The 14,750-nt window shown below is 35.1% G+C and overlaps 1 protein-coding gene across 3 annotated transcripts in view; it reads left to right on the top strand.

Moving 5' to 3' along the window:
- LRRK2 (leucine rich repeat kinase 2) overlaps positions 1-14,750 on the top strand; it is a 63,717-nt gene that overhangs the window by 29,926 nt on the left and 19,041 nt on the right. For all 3 annotated transcript variants that reach the window (XM_085217432.1, XM_010728672.3, XM_085217435.1), the window contains 14 exons: positions 1,084-1,205; positions 1,592-1,661; positions 2,099-2,319; positions 2,805-3,055; positions 4,276-4,424; positions 5,413-5,506; positions 6,527-6,713; positions 7,114-7,295; positions 7,809-8,038; positions 9,054-9,181; positions 10,315-10,533; positions 12,519-12,720; positions 13,342-13,430; positions 14,410-14,597. In XM_085217432.1, coding sequence (XP_085073558.1) covers positions 1,084-1,205; positions 1,592-1,661; positions 2,099-2,319; positions 2,805-3,055; positions 4,276-4,424; positions 5,413-5,506; positions 6,527-6,713; positions 7,114-7,295; positions 7,809-8,038; positions 9,054-9,181; positions 10,315-10,533; positions 12,519-12,720; positions 13,342-13,430; positions 14,410-14,597 — 2,332 coding nt within the window. The remainder of the gene's footprint in view (positions 1-1,083; positions 1,206-1,591; positions 1,662-2,098; positions 2,320-2,804; positions 3,056-4,275; positions 4,425-5,412; positions 5,507-6,526; positions 6,714-7,113; positions 7,296-7,808; positions 8,039-9,053; positions 9,182-10,314; positions 10,534-12,518; positions 12,721-13,341; positions 13,431-14,409; positions 14,598-14,750) is intronic.

Below are 14,750 nucleotides of genomic sequence, written 5' to 3'. Positions count from 1 at the left end.
TTACATCAGCTGTTTTGATGTCTGTTTCTGAGCAATTCTTATATGCTTCCTCTGTAGACCATGGCAAAGGCACAAGTGCTTCAGGAGCACATTTGTCTCAGCTTGAAGTCAGGTAACTGTGATTCAGAAATGCTCTGTTCCCTGGCTTGTATATAAATGAAAAGAGCACAATTAAGTTCAGTATAAAGAATTATATTGTTAACAAATAAATGAGGTGGAATAAGTCCTATCCCAGAGGTATCCAACTGATCAGAAAGTGTAAATGACAAATCTATGATCAGTCCAACATTGTTCTTGATAGCCATGTCAAAAACATGATGTGCCTTTGACTTAGAAAAGGCAGCATTTCTATTCATATTACTTAATAACAACAGTAAGGAGCCTTATAAATGCCTTTTACTAATTCAGAAGACACTGTCATGTTTTAGAAATGTTAAAGACATCACAGATGAAGAATTTGAATTTTGTAATCAGAGAATCCTAAGGATTTCTTTCATTCTCTTCTGTTCTTTTCCTTGACATCATTCAGCACCATTTTTCATTTCTGTAGGACTGTGTACCACAGACAGATGTTACTGATAGGCATTATTTCCACACAGAAAGTTTTGAAGTCTTATGTAAACTGGTAAAAAAGAATACAGGTTTTGCTAACAAGAGGGCTTTTAGGAGTTAAAAAACTACCTTTGGTGTTTCATTCTCAGTAAATATGGAAGCACAAAAGCATCAATTTAAATATAGACTTTTTCCATATTAAAAAGTTATTGCCACTGCAGTAGCACAAAGATGTGTTACAAGTTGTATAATAATATAACCTTGCTGGAAATTTTAAGTGATAAATCACCAGTATAAAAAACTGCAGTTTGTATGCTGAGTATATCAGGTATGCATGGCACCTGTACTCTAAAACATGTTAATATTCTAGGCTGGTTGCACACACAGTTAACCACTGAGTTCCTGCTGTTATCGATCTTTTGAAATATGTCTCTCCTTTGTATGTCAGCATGTATCTTGCAGTTGAATTCTGAGCCTCAGATTTGAATACATGTTATTTACCTATCTTCCTGTATTATTTCTTTGTCCTAGGAAGCGAAGGCTCACTTTTTAGAAAAAAGAAGTCCAATTCCATTGCAGTTGCTGATTTACATTGTAGAGAACTTGCTTTTCAAAGAGGTTCTCCTACTTTACCACGACATTCCTACTCTGTGGTAAGCCACGTTTGTATTCATCCCAGGTTCCTTCTGAAAAAGCATTTGTGTTACCCAGCGTAAAACATAATAATCAAGTGTAAGGAAAGTTCTGTTCTTCATCCTATCGCCCCACTCCAGTGCAAATCATGTTAGGTTGTTAAAAATGCACTATATTCTTTGCACTCTAACATCTACTGTAGTTTCATAGTGCATGAATCAGTAAGTTTTATAAATCTGTAACTTGTTGTTATTTTTAGTGTTAAAAAGCTTGGTCTCCCTGTTTTCCACCTGGAAGTTCTGATTAAAAGAAACATTAAAAGAAATTTCCTGAATTCAAATCATTTTATTTATCTGCATACTTCTATACCTATTGTTTATTTTCATTCTGTTTTGGAATTTTCCAGGGACCTGGCTCAGATTATGAGCCATTAGTGAAACAAAGAAGAAAATTATTGCTTTCAGATGAACCTTCCAGTAAGTAAACTATACAATTTAGCATATATAGTGCTGTTTAATCTTTAATGCTTTCACAAGCATAGTTAGATTATATATTTGTTTACGAAGAGGAGGGTACGTATTTAAATGCTACCATAGAGTACAAATAGTGCCTACATAGTGCGAAATCTTTTCCTGGACTTCTCAAACAATTTAAGTAGAACTGTACAGACAATGTAATTTCATGAGTGCCTTAGTTTTCAAAAACTATCCCTGTTGTGCAGTGCACAAGCCTTTGTCTCTTCCCTGCTGTCTCTTAAATTTCTGTCTCCTCAGAAATCTGCATGGATTTGGACTTGACTAATATACAAACATTCTCTGTCTACTGTGTATCTAGATCCTAGTCTGATTCATCTGAATTTTAGTTTTGTATTAAGTGAAATCATGCTATTTTTCCCATGTCTTTGTTTTTATAGAAGGAATCTCAAAAAGCTCACTGCACTTAAGACCTTCAGACAGTCTTTCCTCATTGATCTCAGAGAAGGAATGTATTAAATCACTTGATCTTTCCTCAAATGAGCTGGAGAACATTGATGCCATCAGTCAGAACAGCAGCTTAATGAGTCACTTGGAACATCTTGATAAACTGGAGCTCCACCAAAATGCTCTTACAAACATTCCGGAACAACTGTGTGAGGTAGTGCTGCATAATTTTATATAATATAAATTTAGATTAGTTAGAGTAAATAGTTTGTCTTTAACTACCTACTCAAAAAATACCACTCTTGAGTATGGGTGTATATTTTGGCATGCTTCATACATTTCTTGCTTTCATTCAGGATTTAAGTGCAGCTGGAAACAGAAACATTTTCATGGGACTGTTTACATCAGGGAACAGCTTTAGGATGTTACACTGAGTAACATAACAAATGAAACTGAGACCTGCAGGCAGTTCACAATTGTTAAATTTTATGAAACCGAGCTAAATGATTTTAAATAATGCTTATATTTTGTTCCTTAATAGAAATATTACTGGTTACATTAGTATTACTTATATTTTCTGCTATTTTTCGTAGTCAGACAAATGTCAAGTAATAAACTGTGTAAAGCATAAATCAGTTTAAAACTTATAAATTCATGTTTTCATTTCACTTTTTCTTAACATCTCTTTTTTACTTTCAGAACTTGAAATGCTTGACTTACTTGGATTTGCACAGCAACCGATTTACTTCTTTTCCTACTTATTTGCTGAAAATGAACTGTATTGCATATCTTGATATCTCTCGAAATGACATTGGACCTTCCTTTGCTTTGGATCCACATCTCAGATGTCCAACCCTAAAGCAACTTAATCTTTCATACAATCAGCTAATGGGCATTCCTGAGTTTCTTGCAAATGTTGCTGAAAACCTCGAACAGCTATTGCTGGAAGGGTGAGAGTAGCATTCATAAATGGACTATAGCATAACAGCAGAGAGAATGTTTTTGTTATCCAGAATGGTCTTTGCTATAGTATGGAAAGGATCATTTAATCAGCAGTGAAACAATGATGTTACTTTCTGAATGTATAAATCCTTTCAGTTCTGCATTGTATGACAAAGTACATTAGAACATCTGTGAGTCTTGGTTGAATCTAGTAACATTGCATTTTTGTACTAAAAATGTTGTACTTCAGCATTTTTCTACTGCCACTCTGCTAATCCCCAAGATTGTCCATGTTGTCTACATTTAGCTAGATTTGCTGTATGCAGAATACAGCATCCACTGTATTTCGAATTAACCAAAGGTTTTTGGAAGTCTGATTTGTGTTATGAATATGTTTTAGATGACAGAAGCAAAGAAAATATGTTGTGGGTTTTTTTTATTTACCAGCATTTTTTATCATACTTGTTAGTGAGTGAATTAATTGATACCTCTTGGGAATTCATACAAATGGTAATGTTGTTAGTTCTGTACAGTGTAGAGGCTGTCTCAAATGCAACTATAGTTTCAATGTAGTTTAAGTAAGGATGTCGTATGTCTTACACAGAAATTCACAGAGTAAAAATAGCAAGATATTTAACTAAACCAAGTGATATTTAATATGTGAATCAAATTCACAAAAGCATTATTTGAAATTTAAAATCCAGTTGCATTTCTTCATAAGAATTATTTTGAGCTGTATTAGTAGCATTGCTTACAGCACATTGCTGCATTATTCTTTTATCAATGTATTTCCAGTATCTTTGTCTCTGGTATTTTGTTTGTAACATCATATACCAATCCTAAATTGTGTTCCCTATTTGGAATATTTTTTTTTATATTGACAGTCATTCTGTGGTTATAATCCTGAAAATGTACTTATTTAGTAAACAGAACTGCACACAAATGCAATAGTTCTCTGTGTGTGGGATTGAGCTACAGTACATAATCAGGAAATGACACCTTACAGTACACTCAGACATATATGTTCTCCACATTAATTAAAGCAATCTTAATATCAATCTTGTTTTTCCATGTTACCACAAGCACCAGTATTTTCACTGACTAGTCAGTCTTTATTTAGATAAATGTGTTTTTTGATTTACCTGTGTAAGAATGTCACATTAACGTGCTTTCATTTTTTTTAGCTAATAGTTTCTGAATAAAACATGGATTTTTCTTCTTATAACAGAAACAAAATTTCATGCTTATCTTCACCCATGTCCTTGAAAGAGCTGAAAATTTTAAATATCAGTAAGAACAATATTTCATCCCTTGCTGAGAATGTGTTAATGGGCTGTGCAAAACTGGAGCTGTTCAATGCCAGGATGAATGCACTTGGTAAGTATCTATGACCCACCTTCTGGAAACCATTCACTTAATTCCTACTCACCAGCATTTGGAGTCTTTGGAGAAGAGTGAAGGAGAACAGCATGTATGCAAAATGTATACTTGAAGGAGAATAGCACATATGCTTGTCCTTGTCTATACTGCTTCAGCTTTTGTTCACTGCTGGAAGCAGTATGCTTGAAGCTTGATGGATGGAACTGATCTTGTTCTTATATTTGTAGTGGAAGCTGTAAAAATGGTTGAGTGTAGCTGAGATGTTGCATACTGCTGGGGAAAGTTCAAAGCAGAGGAAATTGCTCAAGGTTAGCTTGAAAAATCTATTACTAATACAGGTCTAATAATGTACTGAGATAGACGTCAAGTATTACTACACTATATTCAGCATAGTTTTCTGAGTAATGTAGGCTGGTTGATTCACTTGCCTAAACATAGGTGTCATTTGAGATGCCCTGAAGTATCACAGTTGGCCTACAGCTTCTGATTCAGAAAAAGCAGGTCTTCCATAGCAGGAGTGTTGTATCATCAAGGTACGTGCAGATAGCTCAGGTACCACAGAGTAGCTCACCTTCATTAGACTCCTATGTTTAAACAATTAATTCAGTCTCAAATGCATTTCAGTGGCTTAGAATATTTTCTGCAAAGGTTTCAAAGTTATGTTGTGAGTTATAGGAATGTTACATAAGTGTAAATGAAGATCATTTCAGTATTTAAGGCCAATATGAGATGGAATATAAAAGGATGTAATGTGATAAAAGCAAATACGTAAACTCTGTTATATGCTTTTCTAATTTGGGAAATTCAGTAAATGGGCTTTAAAATACCTTTCAGTTTCTGTCTTGAGCAGTTTATATAAGGACCTATGTATAGAAGAATGATTGTCTGACCTTCTAATCTATCTGTGATTTTGGAAAACTACGGTATGAAAAATAATTTAAATAGTTCTGAAAAATAATGGTATTAACTTCTTTTTCTATTCTAGAGATAATACCTGACTTGTCATCTAGCATAACAACCTTAAAATTATCCCAAAATTGCTTTATTAATGTTCCAGAAACAATTCTTCTTCTACCACAGTAAGTTGTTCTTTTTCTTATTGAGGTTAATATCCAGTTCTTGATGAAGAAAATCTTGTGGCCATTGTTAAGCATAAAATTCAGCATATTTCACTGATTTTTAGAAAATTCTCTCTCTGAGTTTAATTGCTGTATAGTATCTTTTACCTGAAGCCAAATGAGTCCATTTTCTTCATTATTTTGGGAAGTATCATTCCTCAGATTCAAATAGTTATGTTTAGAAATATGTTACTTGACTGTTGAAGCAGACCATTGTTCTAAGAAAACCAGAATTGATTTAATTAATAAATAAATTAAAAAATACTGGCAGTTTTTCCCTTTCAAGGAGTTCTGCGGCTTCAGATTTTTGCACGTGTCCACTGAAATTATTTTTTTCACTTCCCAAATATCACAAGATATTTTTTCTCAAAGAATGACACTTCCTCTGTATGGAATTGTGATAATGATGCATGTGACATTTATTTTGCTGTACCTTTAGAACATTACTCATGTGAAAATCAGGACTTATACTTTTTCTATGGTCACCAGAATGAGGTGGTGGGAGTAGCACTGGAGGAGAGATCAGGTCAGGTGTCTGATAGATTGGGTAGATGTGAGTGCTGGTGGAGGAGCAGGTCAGTAGTCACAGAAAGAGGAAAGAACCCTTCTGTTATCTCAATGTGTACTTCCTTACATTGACTGTAATTTGCTATCTGAAATATGTACAAAATATATGTGAGTATTTTTTTCATGACATTTAATTCACTAGCAAACACAATGAGAACATATTACATTGTATTTTTAATGTGTATTTTCTTGCTATTTTTTCGAAAGTAGTGAAGACCTGCTTATAATATCATCTTAATTACTTCTGCTGACAGTAGTAATTCCCATCTTCCCATCTACATTCCTGACAGAAAACTGTCTGTTCTGATATCTAATCCATTCATTTGTTTATTGAAAACCAGTACAGTTCCAATCAATCTCAGTTGGATTTATTTTGTTTACTAACTTTTCTCTTCTGTATTTTCATGTTTTCAGTTTGAGATCAGTAGATTTAAGCCAAAACAAGATCATAAGCCTGCCTGGGCCAGTGCACTGGAAATCGCTGAACTTAAGGGAGCTGTTATTTAATCATAATCAAATAGGAGTCTTGGACTTGAGTGAAAAGGCATGTGCATGGTCTAGGCTAGAAAAGCTACACTTGTCCAACAACAAGTTGAAGGAGGTAAAGTGTAAAATTCTACCTAAAGAAAATCAACTCACTTTTCAGTTTCAATTGTCAATGTTCATACAATTTTCCTGTCACCACCTCACGTCACTGAATGTTCTAGTAGTGAAATTGTGTGTTACTGGGCAAAATTTTTCCTGTGCAGGAAAATCCCTGTATCTATTAAGCTTTCTTTCTGGAATGTGTGATATAATCAGTTTTCATAATGGATTAATTATGAAGTTCTTTGTATATTAGTGAGGGGCATTTGGTCTGTTTATTTAAAAAAAAAAAAATACAAGAATTAAACTACAGTGTAAAAATACCTAGTTTTGTTAAATGTTTATGGTAGTCATGCTCATACAAAAATATATTGTTTTTTAACATTTAGGTGTCTATTAAATGTTCTTTTATTTAGATACCTCCTCAGATTGGCTTCCTAGAAAACTTGACTTCTCTGGATGTAAGTCATAATCCCGATTTGAGATTCTTTCCGGATGAAATGGGAAGGCTGTCCAAAATTTGGGATCTTCCTTTGGAAGGACTCCATCTTAACTTGGACTTCAAACATGTGGGATGCAAAGCCAGAGATATCATCAGGTTTGTTTCCCTATAGCTCTCTAATATTCTTGTTTTGTTTTCTTGGGGTATGTGGTGAGCAGTAAGAGAGCAACATATTCATTTGAAGAGAAGTGCTGGCTTGTCATATGATTTCCAGCACAGCTGCTACTCTGCACGCACACACACACACGCAAAACTGATTATAGTCATTTAAAAAATATGGCTTCAGTGCTTTTTTAATTTGATAATTCTATAAACCAAGTAGTAGATGGCGTTTACAGGTTATTTCTTGAATTCCTTGTGTTCTCAAGTGCACTGCATAGAGTACATTTTGAGTTAATAACAAAAGCAAAAAAGACTTCACTTAATGAATTAAGCTTTAACTTTGAAACCAAAAATTAGAATATACGATTAGAATCCCGGTAGTACCAAACAGATGCTGAAAATTTGAAGGAAATTGTATGTTTTTTGATTTTTACTTGGTCTCAAGGTCTGTTGGTGTTTTTCTTTAATACACATTTCTGTGAGTTCTGCCAACTTCTTTCATGCCAGATTTCTTCAACAACGACTGAAAAAGGCTGTACCTTATAACAGAATGAAGCTAATGATTGTTGGAAACACTGGTAGTGGAAAAACTACACTGTTACAACAGCTAATGAAATGCAAACGAACTGAGCTGGGCTGTCCAAAAGCTACAGTAGGCATTGATGTAAAAGACTGGATCATTCAAGGGAAAGGCAAAATGAAAAAAGAGCTTATATTAAATGTCTGGGATTTTGGAGGTATGTTGAGAGCTTATTATCCTTTATTATTGACTTCTTTAACACATTAATGCGTTGCTTATTCTTAGAGTGATATTTCAAATTGTAGACAGTAAAATTATGCAAATTTACACCAAGAATCAGGTGACCATATATTCATTAGGGAATTCTGCTAATTGGCAGAAAGTTCTTCAAATTTAATATAAAGCCTCAGGAATTTCACATCCCAAAGGTGGTTTGATCATTCATTTCAACTATAGCACTCTAGAACTGTAATTTCAGAATAATGAAAAACTTTATCTCCAGAAGAACCATCTTCCATTCAAATCTGTTTTTCCCTTTTGTAGTCAGGGTCTCTAGACTATACATTAACACTGTTTCGTAAGGACACAGAAGACACTGCACTTAGGGAGAGGCTTGGGGGTTTTTGTAAACCTTTCTAAGTCTGGGGGATTCTAGAAGCACTTCTAAAACATAGGGGTGTTTCAACCTCTAGAAAAGTTTTTTTTAAACATTGGTCTGTGAGCAGCTTAATACAGCCTATATCACAATGCATATGCATACATGTTAAATGACTAGCTTCAGTTGTGACACCTTGTGATTTTAGTTGCTGAGCCTGTGAATAAGACTGTTATTTTGAAGTTGGTTAAATAACGAGTAAAAGAAAGGAAAGGGTAAAAGAAGGGAAGGAGCAAGGAAGAAAGCAGTTTATATTTTGGTGATTAGAAATTTAGTACTGAGTTTTTAAAAGAAGCATGGAATGCAGCAAGCATGTCTATCCAGTTGTTGAACCTTACGCTTCTTGATTTAAAACCAGCTTACGCATTCCAGCACTGCATCTCAGTCAGCGAGATACCACAGAATACCTACCTAAAATTCATAGTTATTGCAGGTTTTCTATCAGTTTAGATTATATTATGCAAGCATTTATTTCATTTATGAAGTAGTGATCTGAGAGCAAGTGTTACACTACTTTTTATGATCTGCAGATGCTCAGTGAATGAGGTTCTAAACAGTGGGATTTTTTTATCATTAGGACAAGAGGAGTTCTACAGTACCCACCCTCACTTCATGACCCAAAGAGCTTTGTATCTTGCTGTTTATGATCTCAGCAAAGGACAAGCAGAGGTGGATGCTATGAAGCCATGGCTTTTTAACATCAAGGTATTAAGCCATAGATATGTACAGAATGGAATGCCACATTCTGGGGAGCTGCTGATGAGTGCAAATTAACCACAAATACTTTTAGAGAGAGAATAGCGAAGAAGCTCTTCAGTAAATAAAACTAGTAAGATAAAACAAGTGCTGAAATGTATTATGAATTGGATGTGAAAGACCGACACCATTTTGTACTTGAGATGATAGAGCGATGTGCAGAACAGTTTGCATGTTCTGGCAATATTTTAGATTGAGTGATAAATATAAAAAAGGTTTTGTATTAAAGGGATAACGAGTTAAGCATGCTTTTTCTTCTACACCATTGTATTTTCTGGGGAAAATGGAATTTCACTCATGTAAAACTGACTAGATGGTTATTTGAAATCATGTTGTTAAGTTTATGCTTAGCATCCTGTTGTTAAAAGGAATGATCCCAGGACTATAGTAGGGAAATTGATCTTAGAATCTGCCTGTATATTTTTCTTTTGCTGTAAGAGGTTTTTTTTTTGCTTTTGGTGGAATCATCCCATAGTGAACGTTACTTGTCTTTTGCTTTCAATCTGATAGTTAGCCATAGCTGGGCAATGCAATTACATCAGGATTTTGTATATGGGTCCTGTTTGTTAAGCTTACCTTTTTTGTTCTTTTCACCTTGAGCAGTGATACAGTCAGATAAGCATTGATGAACAATTAAACATTCTTATGTGTTGTTCCCTGCTGTGCAGTGCTTGCTGGTGTTTTGTAGTTGCACTGTTCCTCTGACAGCTGGCATAGCACCCTGTGCTTTTCCACTGTATTATTCTCTTCTAATGAAAAATACAATTGCCTGTGCTACTGCCAATACTATTAATCTACCAAGAACGAAATCCAGATCTCAACCACTTCCTTTGAAAAGTTTATTTTATAGATTTCTGGTTTTGAAATTTAAATGTATTTTGAATAAAGGCATGAAGTGGTATTTCAGATTTAGATTTACCCATTGCTCAAACTTAGAAGAGGTATGTTTAAAAAGAAAAAGAAAAGGAAGAAACAGTTTCTTTTATCATTGTATTGATTATTTTGACCAAATTGTTCACTGTTTGCATGCATATAAAATAGCATCAACATTGAGTTAATGGATTATATGAATATTGCTACAGGCACGAGCTTCAACATCCCCCGTCATTCTTGTGGGCACCCACTTAGATGTTTCTGATGAAAAGCAACATAAGGACTGCATGAGTAAAATTACTAGAGAGCTGTTGAATAAGCGAGGCTTCCCAGCAATCCAGGATTATCACTTTGTGAATGCTAAAGAAGAATCAGATTCCATTATGAGACTTCGGAAAATCATAATAAAGGAGAGTCTTCATTTCAAAGTAAGCTGCATGCTGTTTGTATCATTGAAAACATCCTAGTTTTAGTTAAGTACATATGTTTTAAGACATTCATTAAACACATAATTAAATGCATTTTTTGTGTGGTAGCCTTGCCTTCTGTAAAACACAAACACAGCAAAATAATGATGGAAAATTGCCAGTTTTTATTTTGTTTATTTTTCTAGCAAGAAATCAATTTAACAAAGATCTCAGCTAAGTTTCTTTCTCAAACCCTAAGGCAGTAAATAGAGTATTTAATTTAAAATTGTCCATCTTTTTCTTGTGAATAAACCTGATAAAAAACTACCCATTTTTGTTGGTTATGTAATTGCAATAATAAATATTGCAAGGTTTCAGGGGATCAGGAAAGAAGATTTTGTGATTTCTGAAAGCTAACTAATTCTTTATTTACTGATTTGATATTGCACTATGTGCTGGAATTCTTAGAAGGAGGAAAGTGAATGAAAGTAGGCAAAGGCCTCCTGGTTTGAGTGATCCTCCTAAACTGGCAAGTCTGCTCGTAGTTCTGTTGTCTCTAAAGTCATCCCTGCCACCCACCCACTTGTTGCCTACTTAGTCAGGCCATCAAACTCTGAGTGTGAGCAAGCAGGGACAGAGTAGTCCAAGCATGGAGCTGGTAGAAAGACAGGATCCAATCTATAGCAGAAAGAATATGGGTGTTTTTATTTTTCTGCTTTTTGATTGTATATACAGTATCAAAACATGTTCAAGAGAGAAACTGGTGTCTTCGAAAGTCACAGGCAGAACTTCATAAATCACAGCAGAGCCCAGATTACTTCTAAATTATTGCTCTGATGATTTTAAAGAGCAAATTCTCTATTTATGGCTAGCCTCACACTGTTGTATTACAAAGGAGGGGAAGTGTAGACACTCCTCATTTTCCTCTCTGAGGAACCATCAGCTGAGCCACATCCTTAAACTGCCCATCTTCATTCCACTGTTCAAGGGATAATTAACCAGTGCAGTAAAAATCATTTCTGTAACACCCACATGCATTCTGACTGAATTTAACTGATTTAAACTGATGTTTAAACTTCCATATGAAAGTAAGGTAGTCCAAAGGAAAAGAGATATTTTCCATAAATAATGTAGACACTTTGTGAAAGGAGTTACAAGGTACCTGCCTATGAATTAAGCGCTGAATTAAGCACTAAACATGGCCCTCAAATGCTTTGAGTCTTTGAACTTCCACAAGAAAGTAATTACGTTTCTGACACATAAAATGCCCCAATACATTGGTATTTAGCTTCTTTGGCAAACTAAGAAGCCAATTGGGAAATGTTAAGACAATTGTTTCCCATTTCCCCGCACAAAACAACTTATTCAGCTCCTCTGGAGAATAAAAAACCTGACTGATGGCTAGCTAATACCAAAGGTCAAAGCATGTGTCCAGCAAGGAACTCAGACTACAGGAAACAGGAACAAAATCCTTGGCTGTGTTGCTCATCTGCTAGATTTATTCTCTTCTGTTTTCCGCTGACTATCACCATCAGTTGACTGTGGACATTCTTACTTAAGCAACTGCCCTTTTCCCCCTAACTTTTCTGGAGACATTAGAGATTACAAAGAGTGTGATTTTAAAAATTATTATATCTTTTGTCCTCTGTTAACATGAGATGCATGGCATTATCTGTTCATACAGTGAGTGTTGTCCTTTTACTTCAAATCAGAACTTCTCTTTGAATCTCTTAGATGTCATGTTAGATTTTTTATTTTCCTAAATACATGTAATAGAGCAGTATTTTCTTCTATGCTTTTTCTTTTCTAGAAAGACATGCATACGTTACTTCTGAAAGAATTAGTCCCATCTATTTTTCAGAAGCCATATTAGTCAGTAGGTGTGCTTATTCCTTGCTGCTGCTACGGTTAGGCTAATATACACAGCTTGCATCTGAGTTGCAATATTGTTTACACTTTATGTGAATAAATAAATACATTTAATATTATTATTCCTACTTGTACAGATAAGAGATCAGCCAGTGGTTGGTCAGCTAATTCCTGACAGCTATCTGGAGCTGGAGAAGAGAATTTTGCTGGAAAGAAAAAATGTCCCGGTTGAATTTCCTGTGATTGATCAGAAACGATTACTAGAAATGGTACAAGAAAACAAGTTACAACTGGATGAAAATGAACTCCCTCATGCAATTCACTTTCTGAATGAGTCAGGTAAAATATGATCTTCAGTGTATGTTTCGTTGGCAACTTGTTGCAGATCCGCAGCAGATGAGACTTGTACGAATTCTTAAATTTCACTCGAGGTCGACTCAGTGTGTTAAACTGAAATGCTGACCATGGGTAAGATACTGTGGTTTGAAAATCCACATCATTATGTCATAAAGGAATTTCATGATAAAAAGCTCTGTTACTCTTGTAACAATTTATGTGTTGTCACTCCCTGGAAATATCTAACACTGCTTGTTAGGCTGCACAGTGCCCGAAGAAAGGTACAGTTGTTGTAACAGCTTGAACAGAATGGCAGGTAACAGCTTGCATCAGTACCATGCAGAATTTGTAATATTAAATAATTAACAACATAGAGCATAGCTTCACCAAAAATGCCCAAGTCAGATAACAAACCTAACAAAACATCTGAAAATAAAGGTAAAGCTGAACAAAGCATGATTTCATTCTACTCCTCCAAGATACTGACATAGATGCAGTAACTGAATTTAATATTCACATTGATTGTATCAAGTCACATAAGGAAGACAGCTCAGAGTGGGGCACTTATGCTGCTTAATATGGAGCATGAGGAATGTGTTGCTAATTACAGTGTGTTTTGTGCAGGTGTACTGCTTCATTTTCAGGACCCAGCACTACAGCTAAGAGACCTGTACTTTGTAGATCCTAAGTGGCTATGTAAAATCATGGCACAGGTCAGTCTCTGATTACTTTCTATGTCTACATTCATGAAACTTTTTCCCCTGTACCAAACCACTGTAACTTATAAATGATTCTTTTTCACTATTTCTGTACATTATTTAGTATTTCTTCATGGCCCAAATTACCTGTCTCTTTCTGTCTTGTTTGCATTCTAAACAACTGCCCATCTCAGTTTTTCCATTTCTTACATAATGCCCAACATCATTTCAGCTGCACTGGGTGCAGGAAGACCCATAGAGTAAAAAAACCTCAGAGATGCACAATAATCCCACAGGATATTGCGGTAGGTGGAGGAGAAAGCAGAAACTCTGGATTAAAGTAATAATAATGGGTAAGGAAGGGCTACTGTATGCTTGTACTGGTGATGTAGGAAAGTGGATGATGCAGAATCATGTATTAGGACAGAAGAGTAACAGGTTGTCTGCTTAAGTGGATCCATAATGATATTTTGATTTAGGAACACCACTCTCAAACTTTTTCATAAATATTCACATAAGCTAACTTCTGAAACTTTACCTTTCATTCAGCAGAGAAAACAGGAATACAGAAATGTAAGTTTGAGCCTACAAAGCTCAAGTAAAAGTAAAAGCTCAAAGTGGGAGTGAGAGAAGACTGGGGACATGGTGTAGTCTGCACTGCTCTGCTTGTGTGAAGTGTTGATATGAAAGATCACTATGTGTATGTTCCTTTCAGGCTACACTTCCATAAATCATCTTATAGAATATGTTTCTTATAATATGAAATAGTGGGAGCTACTAAAGAATGGTAGCACATTAATGGCGTGGACAGGTTAAATTTCATCACTGCTGTCTTCTTGCTATTTAACATTATGGAAGTCACTGGTTTCACTGTGACATAGAGTCCAATTTTTCCCCTAAATAATAGACTACCAAACATTTGAGGGAACATTAGTAAGGAAAGTACAACCTAATGATGACTGTACACCTCAAATTGTTTTACTTTTTTGGAAAGATTTTGACTGTGAAAGTGGAAGGCTTTTCTAAATATCCTAAGGGAATTGTAAAACGCTCAGATGTGGAAAAATTCCTTTTAAAGAAGAGCAAGTTTCCTAAGATCTACATGTCACAATACTTCAAACTTCTGGAAAAGTTTCAGATTGCTTTGCCATTAGGAGAGGACCAGCTACTGATCCCAAGCAGGTAAGCAGAGACCCATAAACCCATAGAGAGTGATCATGATAAAAACCTCCCAAAGGGCTTGCTAGCTTAACTCATCAACAGAGCAATTTGGCATTTGAAAGCATATTACATACTTATTACTTAGTAAATGCTTTCAGAGACATGTTAAACTGA

Source organism: Meleagris gallopavo, chromosome 1, assembly GCF_905368555.1.
Source record: "Meleagris gallopavo chromosome 1, MGAL_WU_HG_1.1, whole genome shotgun sequence".
In the NCBI taxonomy this organism is placed as follows: domain Eukaryota; kingdom Metazoa; phylum Chordata; class Aves; order Galliformes; family Phasianidae; genus Meleagris; species Meleagris gallopavo.
The sequence above is the reverse complement of the archived record's forward strand: the minus strand, read 5'-3'. Positions and strand labels throughout refer to the sequence as shown.